The 18,091-nt window shown below is 33.2% G+C and overlaps 1 protein-coding gene across 1 annotated transcript; it reads right to left on the bottom strand.

Annotated features, from left to right (window-relative positions):
* Positions 1-469: 469 nt before the first annotated feature.
* On the bottom strand, positions 470-17,609 carry LOC149565173 (uncharacterized). The gene is made up of 5 exons (XM_089816277.1): positions 17,382-17,609; positions 16,946-17,194; positions 15,802-16,105; positions 1,614-1,690; positions 470-778 (listed from the first exon to the last, which is right to left on the bottom strand). The coding sequence occupies exons 1-5, from the start codon at positions 17,607-17,609 to the stop codon at positions 470-472; spliced, it is 1,167 nt and encodes a 388-aa protein (XP_089672403.1).
* Positions 17,610-18,091: the final 482 nt, after the last annotated feature.

The raw sequence follows: 18,091 nt of genomic DNA, 5'->3' as shown, positions 1-18,091 counted from the left end.
GTTAGTGTTGGTGGATATTAATTTCTCTACCAGCCCGTCCTTCCTCCACAGTCCATAGCCCACACTTTGTCATCAGCAGCAAACAAGCAGCCGTCCTTAGCTGTTCAGTGCCATCCAACCAACTACTTCTAGCTATCATATTTAATGCAATATATTAAAATAATTTTGTGTGGACAGCCAGCCATCTAAACATATAATCTATAAATTGAATGTATTGAAAATAGAATGACAGAGCCCATTTTAAGTTTCTCATAGAAATATGATTCCCCTCTCCTTTGGTTTTTCTGTTATGTTATATTTTTCATCATTGTATCAGAACATTGCCTATGTTTTCATCAGTTAGAACGTCTAAAAAATTTGACTTTGAAAATTGATCTTTTCTTCATATAAAAACAATATAACATCATTCCATGTGGTATGATGATATAAATGAATTTGGTAGTTACAATATTTAATTCAAATATGTATGTTAACCACTGATTATTCTCTCATCAGTTTCTTGATGTTGAAGTGTTTTATTTGTAGGCGAAGCTTCCGTAGCATGAGCTCCATTGGCTATGGAAATCCCTTTTCTTTTCTTAACTGTCATGTTAAGTAATTGATAGGATCTGATTCTGCAGTAGAGAGCCGCCTTTGTAAGAACACGCAGATTTTCGCTGTTAATGTGATCAACAATCACAACCCAACTCATAATCAAAGCTGGATCAGATCCACCATAAATCTCCAAACTGCACACGTCCTTCTCCATTAACCTTTCACAGCTTTCTTTTCGTCTCACCTGCAAACACATGGCTCGATGTTTTAGTGAACAAATAGTTTTCAACATAAATAATTATTTTTCACAGACCTATTTAAGCCTTTAAGGAAATCCTCTCTTTTATTATAAGTTTGATTTATTTTTTCAAGTAAATCGAACTGTTTCTTGTTGCCATTATGTTTTCGAGCACAATCTATAACCTATCATCGAGTTTCATCAGCTAAAAATTGAAAAAAGTGTTCTCCTATTTCAATCCACCTTAAAGATAATCGCTCATTGTATATGATCTAAAATATTGATGTAAGAAAACAGACAAAGTCAAATTTAGATACAGTGACAGAATAGAATGGATTCTAGAAAATTTGTTATCATTAAATAGAATACATCCGATGCAAACTAAAATAAAACAAGCTCCAAGTAGAAAAAAAGGTAGATCTTAGACAATTCTACATAAATGTACTTAAAGATATATATAGTATCATATGGTATACCTGTGCTACCATAATGCAGACATGATAGATGATCTCTTGATTGTGAACGCTGGAAAGTTTTCCAATCCACCACTATTTTCTCCATTGAAAAGAAATAAACCTTCCCATCTATGATGCAGACTCGTGACCTGTTTACAAGTGATCAAATATATTAAGATAAGTACAGATCAATATAATAGTAAGGATCAAATTTTGGTGTAGTATTATTCTTATCATCAAGATTTAAATTCTATCTAGTTATAAGTTTGGTTGCTGGAATAGGAACAGAAATTTTGGAATTCATTTTCTATTTTCTGTTTGGTTCGTCAAATGGAATAGGAAATAAGAATACATATTCCCATTTTACTTCTAAAATGAGCTTATACCCATTCTAAAAAATTAGCTGTTATTAGAATAGCCTTTCCTATTCCTAATATTACATCCCTATTCTTCATTCCTATGCCTGCAATCAAACAGTTAGATTAAATAAAGTGAAAAAAATGAATTAAGATACCTTGCGACGTAGGAGAAGTGGTCTTCCAGAAGCAGTCGATTTTTAATGGTTGGAGTATAGTCTTCTACCCTCGAGCTAAGGTTGCCAGATGAATCAAACACATTTAAACCAATGCCACTGAAAATAAGGCTTTTTGAAGAAACATGTTTATATAGGGGGAGTTTCACTCGGTGTTGATGTCTTTTGTTAACATAAAAAGTGCTGTCCACAAAAACGCCGGCTGTTCTCAACTGCTACATAGTTTTATATCAGAGGGCGTAGTTTTTACTTGACTCAGTACAAAGTTCAACATTTGACTATTTTTTCAAGGTTTAAGATTCTTAGATAATTATATTGAGACATATAATAGACTATCTAATATAGTATTAAAAAATAGTATGGAATACTTGAAAACCAAATTTGAATGAGCTTCTATTTTTAAAAAAATGTTTAATAATTATTGAATAAATAAATTAGATTTTAGTCGTACATTATTAAACTTTTTTTTTTCTTTTTTTTTTTTTAAATTCTTTTATCACATTTTGGTTTGTTTATTTTGTTTAACTATTATTGTAGAAATGATTTGGTTGTTACATTCAACATAGGAGCTATCATTATAGTTACAATTATTAAAGATTTATATTAAATTTTCTTGTTCAATAATAATGTTAATAAATAAATTTACATTCTAGTTATCTATTGTTAAATATGATGTTGATTTATTTTGTTAATTATTTAGATTTATCATATTGTACTTTAAAATTATTTAGAGCCATCTGTATATTATGAATTTTTTTTCAAAATAAGCATGCAATTATTAATTTGTAGATGAGCAGAATCCGAAACTTACTGAGGAGGTGGATCTTGGAAACTAAGCTTCCAAACACTTCTAGGACATCTACAATTAGCCTACGCTTCCTCGGGATAGAAATAATAGTGAGAAATTACTAAGAATCATTACCCCAGTTGTGGATGGGGATATGAATAATGATTTGATCGAAAAATAGAAATGTAGAAGGTGAAAGAGGATGTCTTCTCCATGGGAGCCTTTCAGGCCCCATGCCCTGATGGCTTCCCACCTACTTTCTTCCAGGAATTCTCAAAAATCATAAAATTCGACCTCACCTATGCAACTAGAGATTTTGTAAACAAAGGAAGATTCTTGATGGAGCTTAATTACACTTACATTGTCCTAGTTTCGAAATATGGTGAACCCACCAGGATGGAGGATTTTTGGTTGACCAACCTTTGCAATACGTTGTATAAAATCCTATCCAAGATTTTTGTGAACCAGTTGAAGCACCTGTTGGATAAGTATTAGCTCATCTCGCTATGGCTTTCTCTCGGGTCGGCAAATCTTAGATGTTGCTATATACCTCCCACAAAAGTATACATTCTATGGAGAAGAGTAACAACCTAGGTATGGAAATAAAACTTGACATCTCTAAAGCTTATGAAAAAGAAAGGTGTAATTTTTTGATGTAGCCCAAACCCGTTTCAAGACCCAAACCCCTTTCAAGATAATACTCGAAAAATAATAACATAACACAAATATTCAAAACACCAGATTCTTCATTCAACTTCTCCAACTCTATTCTGCCTTACAATGAAAGAAAATGCCTACTTCTTACAATTCTTAAAATTACCATATTTGGCAAATTTTTTGAAAAAAAATAGAATTTTCCATTTTTGGTAATTTCCAAAATCCATCCTATGAATCCCAATTTTTCCCAAGAAAAGCCCCCAACTAAGGCAAGATGAATTGCCAACTAATCTATGAAATCAAGAGTATGATTTCAGATTTATTAATAAAATAACTTTTTTAAAACTGGGAAAAAAAATACAAGAACTCAATTTTGGAGATCAAGATGAAATTTTAGGCTCCCAAAAAATGTTGAAACAACCACCTATCAAGCTGAGCTATATTGGCAAACCAAATAACTCCTTCTCACATGACTGCCTATAAAATTTCAGCCAAAACCCATATCCAAGTCAAAAGTTATGACTCCTAGAAGTTGATACATCATTCTCCCCTTCTTGAAAGAAATGCAACTCCTACAAGTGATTGTCGATGAATTGCTGCAATTTTACTAGATCCAACTGCATTACTGTCCACTCAGATAACCATGTACTCTTTGTTTTAGGTAACCCATCCCACTATATGAGGTATATGTGAACTATAAAAAGGCGTGAATCTTTTTATGGTGACCATTCACGCCTCAAGTAAACCACACCAGGTCACCAACATCAAATATTTGTTGTCTTCGAGTAGCATCTACATCAATCTTGTAATTCACATTACTATCCTATAACTTTTGTTTGAAATCTTGTTTGAGCTAGTGAAGGTGTTCAGCAAAAGCAACTCCATCATCACTAATTCTATCTCCCAAGGGAAGTGACATAAGATCTGGAACACCTTGAGGCTTTCAACCATAGACAATTTGAAATGGAGATTTCCCGGTGGATCTATTAACATAACTATTATAGGAAAATTCTACCTAAGGCAATGCCAAGTCCCACTATTTAGGCTTCTCCCCCACAATGCAGTGTAACAAATTTCCCAAACTTCAATTGACTACCTCTATTTGTCCATCCATTTGAGGATGATAAGAACTACTAAATTGTAACTATGTTCCTAATTTCCTCCAAAGAGTCCTCCAAAAATGGCTCAAGAAATTAGTGTCTCTATCAGAGGTGATGGTCCTTGGAAGGCATGTAAATGAACAACTTCTGAGAAGAAACGCTCTGCTACTCTAGTTGCATCATTCATCTTTTTACAAGCAATAAAGTGGACCATTTTTGAAAATTGATCAACAACTACAAAAATAGAATCATTACCTCACTAGTGTGTGGGAGACCCAATACAAAATACATACTCTCATCAGTCCATGGTTTGGTGGGTACTAGTAAAGGCATGTATAATCTTGTATTATGTGAATGTCCTTTAGCCACTTGATAGATTCTGCACCTTGCCACATATTTAGTGATGTCCCTCTTTATCTTCAGCCAATAATATTTATCTTTAACCAAGTGTATTGTTTTGTCATTTCCAAAGTGTCCAACTAGTCCACCACTATGAAATTCCCTGATAATGTATTCCTGCATGGATCCTCCTAGTATACAATAGTTGTTTACCCTTAAAGAGGTAGCCATCCTGCATAAAATAATAACCTTTCACATGATCCAACTTACTAGATGATGAATCCTTTAGTTGTTCTATAATTTCCTAGAAATCATCGTCAGTTTCATACAAGGTCTTAATAGCATCAAAACCAGTAACCTCAGTTTTCATTGTGATTAATAGTGTAACGTGCCTACTCAAGGCATCAACAACCTAATTTTGTTTTCCAGATTTATGTTTCAAGACAAAAGTGTATACCTGTAAGAAAGATACCCACTTGGTATGTCAACTATTCAACTTCTTTTGTGTAGAGCAATATGATCAGTAAATGGCACAAACTCATGTGGGACCAGATAGTGCCTCCAATGCCTTAATGCTTGAACAATTACATAAAACTCTACATCATAAGTAGAATATTTTTTTCTTACTTCATTCAAATTATCACTAAAGAAGGCCACGGGGTTACCTACTTGGCTAAGAACCGCACCTATCCCAACATGTAAAGCATCACACTCTACTTTGAAAACTTTGTCAAAATTTGGAAGTGTCGATTTAGGAGAGCTTCAATTACCATTTTTTTCAAGAACATAAAACTATCTTCAGCATGTGGTGTCCATGTGAACTCTCTACCCCTGGTATAGTCTATTATGGGTGCTACAATACTACTAAAATTTTAGATAAACTTTGGTAGAATTTTTCCAATCCATGAAAAATTCATACTCCTATTATACTGGAAGGACTGGGCCATTCTAGGATTGCTCAAGTACCTTTTTTGGATCCATCTAAACACCATCTTAAGAAATGTCAAAGCCCAAAAAGGTAAAACTAGTTTGCATGAACCTACACTTGTTCAAATTCACAAAGAGCTACTCCTTCCTTAAGACACTTAAGGTGATCCTCAAATGTTGTAAGTGGTCTTCCTTGCTTCTACTATAGATCATAATATCATCAAAGTAAACTACAACAAACTAACCAATGTAAGGTCGCAACATTATATTCGTCAGCTACATGAATGTGCTAGGTGTGTTTGAAAGCTCAAAAGGCATAACCATCCATTCGTACAAACCATCTCTTGTCTTAAATGTTGTCTTCCATTCATCCCCCTCTCAAATGCATATCTGGTGGTAGCCACTTTAGAGATCAATCTTACTGAAGTACTTAGCCCCCACTGATTCATCCATCATCTCCTCTATCTGAGGAATAGGAAACTGGTACTTAATGGTAATCTTATTGATTGTTCTGCTATCAGTGCACATCCTCCATGTACCATCCTTCTTTGGAGTCAACAATTGGGATGCAGCATTGTAAGTCATAATGGAGATCCATAAACCATTTTTGGATAAACACACTATCGGTGTATCACTCATGACATAAGTGTCAAAAAAGGGGGATAATGATTATAAGAGGGATATAGTGTAGAAAAGGATATAGTGAAGTGAAGGGGAGTAATTATCCAGAAATAGGGTACAGGTAATATACTTAGTAGGAGTACCAAATTTAGATACAGAAATGAAACATTTACTCAGGGGAAGTAATGGAGGAATGAGGTATGACTATTCATCATCCATTTTCCAAAATTTTGAAGTTCTAAAATTTTATATATGAACTCAGTCAAAAATACATATTGTATAAGTTATGATCATAATATGGATTGTATATGCATGAAAATGTGTTTTTACCACTCATGTCAAAGGGTGGCATTGTTAATCTCAGATTGGTTTTAACAAGGTAGTGACAAAACACTTAGTCATTATTCTATCAGTATTATGCTGAAAGTCAAGTGATCAAAGCAAGTCAAGCAATCAGTGTGAACCGAGTGATGAAAGCATGTTGAGCATAAGTTGCCAGATAATACATGTCGAGTAATATACATAATAAGTGTTGAGCACCAGTATGTGTTTCGCAAATAGTTAGTGCCAAGTCATTCATGAGCTGAGTAAATAGATTATGCTAAGTCATTCAGGAACAAAATTATAACATTGAAGATATAATGGATGTTGAGCATCAGAGACTTCAATTGCCAATTGAACAGCTTTGGACATAGCTATTTGTAATGGCACAAACTTCTATGTAAACCATTTTTGGGCCAACTGAATGATTTTTTGCGATTCTAGAATATGTATACGGATGTCTATTACAAATCCCTGTGCAGTAAATACAACCAATCAAATTGAGGGATGTTCTAAGTAGAAAAATGGATCAACCTCAGCCTTTGATTCTACCTTAACCCTAGGCCACTTGTGTTTACTTAAGAAGACACACCCTAAAAAGTTAGTAAGAGAGAAAGCAAGAGAAGGAGACACAATAGAGTCAAATGCTAAGTCTAGAGAGAATTCATAGTGGCTATGGAGGTTGTAATAATGTCATGAATTGCATAATCAATTAGAGAGAACATAGGAAAGTAGAGAGAGAACAAAGGAGGCATATCTGATCAAAAGGATCAAGTACACACTAAGAAAGAGAAGATCTGACATCTAGCAACAAAGTGGTAACCAAAGGGTCATGGTGCTTTATCATTCTAACAAGTGATGCAAAGAAAATCTCCTAACAAAGTAGTCTTAACAGGCTTGTGTAAATCTCTTAACTAAGTGCTTATTTTATTGTAATTTAATGTCCTCTAACAAGGCACACTTTTAGCAGGGTGTTTAAATCATTTAACAGGGTGAGACCTAACAAACTTTGTAAGCCTTTAACAGGGCATATCTTTCACAATGTAGATCATAGTTTATGATCAAACTTCTTTTAACCTTAATTAGCTACACTTTACAGTTGCAATAGTGAAGGTTTGTGGGTGTCATCCCCACCCCAGTTTTACCTTCTCATTGGACAGTTTCTGGGTAACAAATTTATTGTGTTTTGTGTTTATTTGTTTCATGCTATGGATGAACATGTGTAGCTAGCTATTTCAGTTTACATGCTAAATTGTGAGATGGATGTGTGGTGAATTTTTTATGGTTAAAATTTTTGAAGTATTGATTCACCCCTACCTCTCAAAGTTTACTTTCCCATTGTTATTTCCAACATGCATATCATATTTGTAACAATAGAAGCAACACCTTAAGAAACCAATAATGAATAACACAGATATGCACAAGAAACCCAAAGTGTACAAACCTTCTACCACACTTTTATTCAACTTCAAGAGAAAAATCACACATTAGATTACAAGATTTATATAACCTTTATTTCAGCCTCACAATTCTCTCTCTCTCTCTCTCTCTCTCTCTCTCTCTCAATCAATCAATCAATCAATCAATATGCCAAGGAACTATCTTCCCATCAACACTCTCTTAAAAATATCTTCAACTCAATTGTATCAAGGAGTTCTGTTCTTCTCAAAATATCAAGGAATTATCTTCCTTACAATTGTATCAAGAAAATATTTTCATCATAATTGTACCAAGTAACTCTCTTTCTCTCAATATATCTAGGTCATGTTCCTATTTTAATAGTAATTAAACAACATAATATTATTGAATAAAAATGATAATAAAATAATATATTAATATTAGAATATATAATAACAATAATAATAAATAAATTTAAAATATAAATATTATAATATAAGTAATAACATATGATATGATCTATTATCAATAGAATAATATTAAAATAAGATTTAAATATAAATATAATTAAATTATAATAAATAATAATGAGTGAATAAATAAATAAAATTAACTAAAAGTATAAAAAATTATTAGCTTTCTAAATAGCATTTGCAAACTGAACATGTGAATCTCCATTACTCTTTCACAGCTTTATTTTCATCATAATCAAAAATACATGGCTTGATGCTTTAGTTAGAAAAAATGCCTTCAAACATAAACACATAGCTATTGAAGGAGTATGAGCTATTTTCATAAGTTAAGAATTACTTTCTTTTATTTTAAGTTTGTTTGTTTTTTAAGTAAATAGAACTTTTTCTTATTGCCATTATATATTTGAACACACTCTATAATCTATCACCATTAGAATGTTATATAGTTCAAAGAAATAATAATTTGAAAGAGTGTTCTACTATTCAAATAAAATATAATTGTGGGAGCCTTAAATTGACCATAAGTATGATGCTCTCTACAATGTGATCCAAAACATATATGTAAAACACACAAAATTGAAATTGGATATAGTAACAAAAAGTAAAATAAATTGTGGAAAATTTACATCATTAAATAGAGTAATTTAAACACAAATTAGAATAGAAAAACTTTCAAGAAAATAAAATGGATCTTCAAAAAGATTCAAATATATGCACTTAAGATATGTATAGTGATATATTGTATACATGTAGCATATCATCATGTTTGAGAAGTTGTAAATTATGCATGTATATTTTCTACAGGAGACCTAAATATAGCTTCACATTGTTGTCTCAAACTTCTATAGAAATAAGTTAAAAATTGATGCAGGAGCATCTTGCATGGGAAAATTATTGAAAAGAAAAAAAAAATTGAAAAAAAAAAATGGGAAAAAAAAATTTTTAAAAATCTGGAGGAGAGAGAAAGTGACGAAAATTAGAGGAGAAATAATAAAAAAAATAAAAAGGGGATTTCTATTTTCGAGGTGCATAGGTGGCATAATAGAAAAAATAAAAAAATAAATGGTTGTCATTCCATTTATCGAGGTGTGTGGGTAGAATTCTAGAAAGATGTGAATATTGTAGAAAGTTGTGGATATTGTAGAAGGTTATGGAAGTTGTAGAAGGTTGTGGAGGAATTCTAGAAGGTTGTGGATAAGTCATGTATTGGGTGGTAAGTGCCTATTTAAGCAAGGCATATGAACATTTCTAATCAAGCTTGAGAAGTGGAAGCTAGAGAAGGAGAAGCTCAAGGAGAAGCTTGAGAAGTGGAAGCTTGAGAAGTAGAAGCTCGAGAAAGAGAAGCTCGAGAAGGAGGAGCTCAAGAAGTAGAAGTTGTGGAAGGTGAAAGCTTTCGAAAGAAAAGCTTCAAGGTGAGAAAGTTGGAAGGTGTGAAAGAGGAGGAAGTGAAGAGTGAGTTTTCCTGAGTCTGTGGACAGAGTGCCAAATGTGAGGCAGTTTATAGCAGGATTATGGTGGAGTTGTGATTGTAGACAGAGCATCGAATGTGAGGCCGTTTACGCTTGAATCTTGGATAAAGTTGCAAAAGAGCTAGTGGCTGCGGTTTAGAAACAAAGAGGTTGCTTGGTGGCTTGCAAGCACAAGTTGAGATCTCGGAGGTTTCTACCAGAGTGTGGATCTGGACTAGCTTAAGTTTGGATTGGATCTTGAGAGATCTTGTAGAAATGTTATTGTAATTGCTAAGAATTTTCAAGTTTAATAAAATTTCTTGGGAAGCATTTTATCTCTCTTTTTTTTCATATTGTTGCATTCTTGGTTATGAGTTGGTAGGGTGGTGTGGCCCTTCATCAAGTGGTATCAGAGCGTACCTTTGTCAGTGGTATCAGAGTGTACCTTCATCAAGTGGTATCAAAGCATACTTTCATCAGTGGTATCAAAGCATACCTTCATCAGTGGTATCAGAGTAGAAGTTCCTGAGTGTACAAGCAGATTGTCGAAGTGTGAGGCAGTTTGTACTAGGACCTTGGTTGGGTGAAATTTATCAGAGCAGGAGTTCTTGAGTGTACAAGCAGATCGCCGAAGTGTGAGGCAGTTTGTACCAAGACCTTGGTTGGGTAAAGTTTAGCAGAGCAGGAGTTCCTGAGTGTACAAGCAGATTGTCAAAGTGTGAGGCAGTTTGTACCAGGACCTTGGTTGGGTGAAGTTTATTAGAGTGGGAGTTCCTGAGCATGTAGAAAAATTGTCGAAGCTAAGGAAGTTTGCACCAGAACCTTGGGAGGACATGTAGTTTGATCAATGGATGCAAAGATGAAAGTTTGATCTTGTTGAGGCATGATCATAGAGAGCTTGTGGATTGCAAATTTGTTGTCCTAGACTTGTGATGTGGTTCTTGATTATTCGTGTGAGGTGGTAGGTTACAATCTGACTTGCAAACAATTTGGTTGTCACAAGGAGCGTGGGAAGGATTTGTTGCAGAGGGTTTATGAAGATCTTGGAAGATGGCTCCAAGAGGATTGGACCCTAAGATGATTGCCAAAATCCATGATATAGTGGAGAGGAATTTTTCTAAGATGATTTCTCGGTTGGATGCTAGATTGGTTGATCAAGCTAAGAAGGTCAAGGTGGAAGAGGTTGATTTTGTTGATTAGTTTGTGGAGTCTGATGCAGAACCTACAGAGCAACTAGAGGTTGTTGCTAAAGATATTCCTAATGTTGTTGATGTTGGGAAAGAGGTTGGTTTTCATGATCAATTGGTTGAGTCTAACATGGAGATTGTGGAGCACTCGGTCGTGGATGATCCAGTTGTTGGTGGTGACTTGTATCTTGTAGAGCATCTTGTTGTGAGCAATGAGGTTGCTGGTGTTGAGAGTTTGGCATGTGTTGATGGAGATCTACATGTGGCTGTTGATGTGGGGTTTGTTGCTATGGGTGTGAATTCACTAGTTGCTGATGTGGATGAGAGTTTTCTATTGAAGCATTATGTTTAGTTTGTTCCTAGGAATGAGCATGTTGATTGGATGGTTGAGATTTTGGTGTTTGATAGAGTAATGCAAATGTGGAAGATTTGCATGGTGGTTTTGTTGTCCCTGTTGAGGTGGAAGCCTTTGGTGAAGATGAAGATGGTGGTAGATCTATCTTTTGGTGTCAAAGTGTGGGACACACGTTTCTATCTACTAGGGGAGTCTGATGCAGGAGCATCTTGCATGGAAAAATTATTGGAAAGAAAAAAAAATTGAAAAAAAAAAAAGTTTGGAAAAAAAAAAAAATCTGGAGGAGAGAGAAAGTGATGAAAATTAGAGGAGAAATAATAAAAAAAATAAAAAGGGGATTTCTATTTTCAAGGTGCATAGGTGGCATAATAGAAAAAATTTAAAAAAATAAATGGTTGTCATTCCATTTATCAAGGTGTGTGGGTAGAATTCTAGAAAGATATGAATATTGTAGAAAGTTGTGGATATTGTAGAAAGTTATGGAAGTTGTAGAAGGTTGTGGAGGAATTCTAGAAGGTTGTAGATAAGTCATGTATTGGGTGGTAAGTGCCTATTTAAGCAAGGCATATGAGCATTTCTAATCAAGCTTGAGAAGTAAAAGCTTGAGAAGTGGAAGCTAGAGAAGGAGAAGCTCAAGGAGAAGCTTGAGAAGTGGAAGCTTGAGAAGGAGAAGCTTGAGAAGGAGGAGCTCAAGAAGTAGAAGTTGTGGAAGGTGAAAGCTTTCGAAGGAAAAGCTTCAAGGTGAGAAAGTTGGAAGGTGTGAAAGAGAAGTAGGAAGTGAAGAGTGAGTTTTCCTAATTTTGTGGACAGAGTGCCAAATGTGAGGCAGTTTATAGCAGGATTATGGTGGAGTTGTGAGTGTAGACAGAGCGTCGAATGTGAGGCAGTTTACATTTGGATCTTGGATAAAGTTGGAGAAGAGCTAGTGGTTGCGGTTTAGAAACAAGGAGGTTGCTTGGTGGCTTGCAAGCACAAGTTGAGATCTTGGAGGTTTCAACCAAAGTGTGGATCTGGACTAGCTTAGGTTTGGATTGGATCTTGAGAGATCTTGTAGAAATGTTATTGTAATTGCTAAGGATTTTCAAGTTTAATAAAATTTCTTGGGAAGCATTTTATCTCTCTTTTTCTTCATATTGTTGCATTCTTGGTTATGAGTTGGTAGGGTGGTGTGGCCCTTCATCAAGTGGTATCAGAGCGTACCTTCATCAGTGGTATTAGACTATATCTTCATCAAGTGGTATCAGAGCGTACCTTCATCAGTGTTATCAGAGCGTACCTTCATCAAAAATACAACCATAGATGTCATTGTAGACATGGTAGATGATCTCTTGGTGGTGGACACAAAATATTCCTAATTTGACACTATTTTCTCTATTGAAGAGAAAGAAATCTCCTCATCTATGATGCAGATTTCTGACCTATTTACAAGTGATCTAAAATATAATAATAATTTTAAGAATATTAAAATAAGTTGAGATCAATATAGTCCTAAAGCTGAAGTTGTGACTATTTTATTTTTATCATCAAGATTCACCAATTTATAACTCCAAATTAGATAATATAAATTGAGAAATAAATAAATTTAAAAATACTTGCATTGTGGCAAAAGAAGTGGTTTTCCAAAAGCATTCATGAGAAGTAGGTGATTTTTAATGGCGGTAGTTTAGTATTTTGTTCGTCCCAACTGGTACCACAAGGAGGGGTGAATTAGTTCCAAAAAAAGTTATCATTTTAACCATTTTATTAGAATGGATATAAAGGAACAAACTATTTATATAGAAACCTTCAATAAATGGCTAGAGACAATTATACAAGAAGAATAAAATTATATATTTGGCTTAAAAAATATTTATGATGATGCAATATAGGTTCACTAAGACTTGGAAATAGAGGCAGTCACCTAGCTTAAAGAAAAGATGAAGTGGATTGTTCTTATGACTCAAATGAATGACATCCAAAATTATGGGGTCATGAAGTTCCTTATAGAGAAACAAATTTAGATTACCTTGATGATAATGTTCATTACATTTCAAAGGACAAAATTGAATGGTGGAAATATTGAATGGTGGACCTCCATCCCTAAGAAAGGAAATGAGGAGTCCTTAAAGATTTTTGAAAGAGTTGAAGAAGTTGACTGAAATAATGGAAAAATATTTTAAATGTATTGATATTCAATTGATGAGGGATGATGGAAAGGCCAAGGAAGATGCAAGAGAAATTATCAAGTCCTTTAAGGATAATATCTTCTTTATGAAGGAAACCCAAGCCTTCTTAGCTAATTAATTTTTTAGGTTTCCTAGATTAAATCCATGCTGATGATATGCCAAGATCACCTTTAGATACACATGGATAAGTTTGCCCAGTTTAGGAAAGAAAAGTGGTTTGGGAGCAATGAATTATCCACATCAATCTATGCTTCACCATCCATTGATTATGAACTTATCTATTGTCCATTTAGAATTGAGGAACATCCATGACAAAAGTGGACAATAGGAGTAATCAAAAATTTCTTCCAACTACACATAGTGATGAAAGTTGTTGCTAAATTTTTGCAGCTAATGTCTCATTTTAGCTAATCTATTTTTTCTGAATATAGAAATTTTTTCTTAGTATTGTGTGGAATCAATTTTATTAGGGTTCTCTGAAGAACTATTCTAGCCTAGAGGCTATATAAGTGGCTATTTTAAGGTCGGACATTTTAAATCAAAAAAAAAAAAATTCTTATTTTGAAGTTCTATATTATATTTTGGTAAGATGGCTTTAATATGTTGGTTAATGAAAATTGTTACAACTTTTGAATCTGTGTGTTTTAAGAAAATAACCTAAATATTGTTGGGGTTCATCCTAGATGCAATAGCTTACTAGTTCTTACTATTCATTTAAATATTAGGTTCATGCCTTATATGTGATACATGATATGATATATTTCACCTACATTTAAAAATAATGATAATGAATGAAATCTTATTGCTTTTGAGTACTTTTTGGTTAAAAGTGCTATGTGTTGTAATTTAAATTTTTTAGATACATTGAATATATTTCAAAAGGATATTGTACTTTTCAAATGTAGAGGATATTATAATGAGATATTAACTTGAGTATTGATTAATATTTAATCTTCATTAAAAAGGTTATAGAGACATATTTAAATTAAAATTGTCTAATGATAAATCTATTTATTAGCCACCAAATTGGACTCCAAATAACTTGAACAATGTGTGACTATAAACCCACTAAAACAAAATGTATATTATTCATAAAGCTTCAATAAAAATAATATGAGTATGCATAGGGATTTAAATATACATATAATAACTATGCAAGAGCCTACACCATAATGGTAAATTGTGAGGCTCTTGAGTTTCTCAAGATTAATAAATAATTATATAATTGTGAGGCTCTTGAGTTTCTCAAGATTAATAAATAATTATAATAAATAATTACAACTGATAATAATAATTAGTCTTGGGACTTTTTCAGATGTTTGTTTTCAAAGATAATCTATTAATAAACTCAAACAGCTCACCATGGTAAGAGGGGTGGGAACAAAAAGAAAGTTATACAAGAAACATAAAAGTAAAAAAAAATTAAAATAATCAAAAAGAGGTGGAGAATCTCTACAAAAGCAATAATTTCCAATCAATAAAAATGTAGATAATTGATTATTATAAGAACTGTAATAAAAACATTATAAGAGCTTTTTTAAAATAATCAAAAAAGGTGAAGAATCTCTATTTGAAAGTCCAGACAGAAAAATTTATTGAAAAGGAATAATTTCTAATCAATAAAAATGTACTCTAATTAACAAAACTGCCAAGAGATCTTTTATGCACAATAGAGTATTCCTAATTTCTAATCAATAAAACAATTGCATCAAGCCAAAGTTGTATCATAACGCACTACACTACTTTGGCGGTTTCATGCGAACCATTCCAATATCTTTAATGCGACCCACGCTGTGTATGCATGTTTAAATTTTAGCAGTGGCATTTTAAAAACTATAGTGTGTCTCAAAAAATCTGCCCAAATCTTTCTTCCATTTAAATAAGAAACTTTGTTATATGGCAGATATGTTTGATGTGATGGGTGTCTCATATGTCCATCACACTTTCTGCTACAATAATCATCTTCTGTGGGTTCTTCGTTTCATACGCCCCCAGAAATTCTTTCAAAGATTTCCGCGTATTTAATATTATTTTAATTCTAAATACACACACGATTTTTATACGCTCTTAAACTTCAATGCTAAACGACGTATATGAAGACAAACTGATTCTTTGTTTTCTCCAAATGCGAACAAAGTACTTTGAGCAAATTTGACTCGGAAAATTGGTCTTTTCTTTATTTAAAAGCAATAGAACATCATTCCATGTGGCATGATGGTATAAAGAATTTGGTAGTTACATTTAATTCAAATATGTATGTTAACCACTGATTATTCTCTCATCAGTTTGTTGATGTTGAAATGTTTTATTTGGAGGCGAAGTTTCCTTAACATCATCTCCATTGGCTACGGAAATCCCTTTTCTTCTCTTATCTGTCATGTTAAGTAATCGATAGGATCTGATTCTACAATACAGAGCCGCCTTTGTTAGAACGCGGAGATTTTCGCTACTGATGTGATCAACAACCACAACCCAACTCAAAATCAAAGCAGGATCAAATCCACCATATATCTCCAAACTGAACACGTCCTTCTCCATTAACCTTTCACAGCTTTCTTTTCGTCTCATCTGCAAACACATGGCTCAATGTTTTAGTCAACAAATAGTTTTCAACATAAATATTTAATTTTCATAGAGATATTTAAGTAGTAAGAGCGGTGAAAGAATTCCTTTCTTTTATTTTAGGTTGATAGTTAATTTTTTTAAGTAAATAGAACTGTTTCTTATTGCCATTATGTTTTGAGCACACTCTTGTATACCATATCATTGGGATGTTAGAGATCAGCTTCAAGGAATTAAAAATTTGAAAGGATCTTTTGCTATTGAGATAAAATTGAATTATAGGGACTTCAATCAATCGTAAGAATAATGTTTCATAGTGTGTGATCTAAAATATTGATGTACAATTTAAACAAAATTGAAATCAGATACAAGAACAAAAGTAGAATGCATTATAGAAAATAGAATATTTCCAATACAAACTAAAATAGAACAACTGATCTTAGGGCACATTTGGTAGCGGGAATACAAGTAGAATAGGCATATGTAAATTCTTAAAATTTTGAATTTTCTGTTTGGATGCACCAAATCAGAATTCGAATAGGAATAAAATAGGAATACGTATTCCGATTTTGAACCAAAAATGAGCATTTTCTATTCCACCTGAATAGGTGGAATTGGAATACATATTCCTATTCCTATTTTATTTATTTTAGAAAACATAAATTTGTGTCGTGAATTCCCCATCAAATTCTGAGTAAACCAAACAAGAATAGGAATACTTAACCCCATTTTGTAGTCGAGAACAAGTATTCCTATTCTCATATTTATATTCCCGTAGTCAAAACAGATCTTTATATATTTTTTAGGTAAATGTATTTTAGACATCTATAATGATATACTGTATACCTGTGCTACCATAATGCCAGAACGGTTGTAAATTGCACATGTGCGCTTTCTAAAGGAGCCCTCGATGTGGTAATCACACTGTCCTCTGAAACATTTTCTATACGACGAAGTAAGAAACACATCTACAGATGTCATTGCAGACATGATAGACGATCTCTTGATAGTGAACCTGGGAAAATTTTCGAATCCACCACTATTTTCTCCATTGAAGAGGAACAAACCTTCCCATCTATGATGCAGACTCATGACCTATTTACAAGTGATCAAATATATTAAGTTAAGTAGAGATCAATATAATGTTGATGATCATATTTTAGAAAAGTATTATTATTATCATCAAGATTCAAACTCAATTTAGTTATATGTTCGCCAATTTAAACTCCAAATCAAAGGTATTTAGATAAAATAAAATAATAAGAAAATGAATTGAAAATACCTTGCGACGTAGTAGAAGAAGTGGTTTTCCAGAAGCATCCATGACAAGTAGTTGATGATTAATGGTGGGAATATAGTCTTCTACCCTCAAGCTAAGATTACCAGATGAATCAAACACATTAAAACCAGTGCCACTGAAAAGTAAGGATTTTTTCCAAACAGTGAAGAGCTGTGGAGCAGTATTCTGCCCAGTGGTTGGATCATCCTGTTGGGGATAAACATTCGACATTGTTTCTTCTTGTCCTGCGTTGAGTACAAACTTGTTTATATAGGGGGAGTTTCACTCGGTGTTGATGTCTTTTGTCTCCATAAAAGTGCTGTCCGCAAAAACGCCGGCTGTTCTCAACTACCACATAGTTTTATATCAGAGGGCGTAGTTTTTAATTGACTTGTACAAAGTTCAACATTTTGACTAATTTTAAAGTTTGGGACTATTAAATAATAATATTCAGACATGATAGAATCTTTAATATAGCATTAACAAACAAGGGGGCAAGCACCAAAGTTCTTGTTTTTAGGGTCTGTTTGGTTTCTCGAAGATGTCAGGAATTGGCTTTTACAAAATCCAGATTTGAAATTTTTTTCTTTTGTTTCAAAATTGGCAAAATGGAATTAGCATTCCAGACTTCCATTTTTGCCTCAAAACCAAGTTTTCCAACTTCCTACTAGCAAGTAGGAATTGAAAATCAAAACCTGGTTATGTTTTTTAAA

The sequence above is a fragment of the Cupressus sempervirens genome, chromosome 3 (assembly GCF_028749045.1).
Source record: "Cupressus sempervirens isolate cs-2001-9-10 chromosome 3, ASM2874904v1, whole genome shotgun sequence".
Lineage (NCBI taxonomy): Eukaryota > Viridiplantae > Streptophyta > Pinopsida > Cupressales > Cupressaceae > Cupressus > Cupressus sempervirens.
The sequence above is the reverse complement of the archived record's forward strand: the minus strand, read 5'-3'. Positions and strand labels throughout refer to the sequence as shown.

What these genes read in the sequence shown, in the direction of transcription:
- LOC149565173 (XM_089816277.1), bottom strand. Translation starts at nt 17,609, where the DNA reads ATGTCGAATGTTTATCCCCAACAGGATGATCCAACCACTGGGCAGAAT. An exon ending in TGATGAGAGAATAATCAGTG is followed by an intron (nt 1,691 to 15,801) that starts GTTAACATACAT and finishes GTTTGATTGCAG; the next exon opens with GCATAGGAATGAAGAATAGG. An exon ending in CAGCTAATTTTTTAGAATGG is followed by an intron (nt 779 to 1,613) that starts GTATAAGCTCAT and finishes ATGTGTTTGCAG; the next exon opens with GTGAGACGAAAAGAAAGCTG.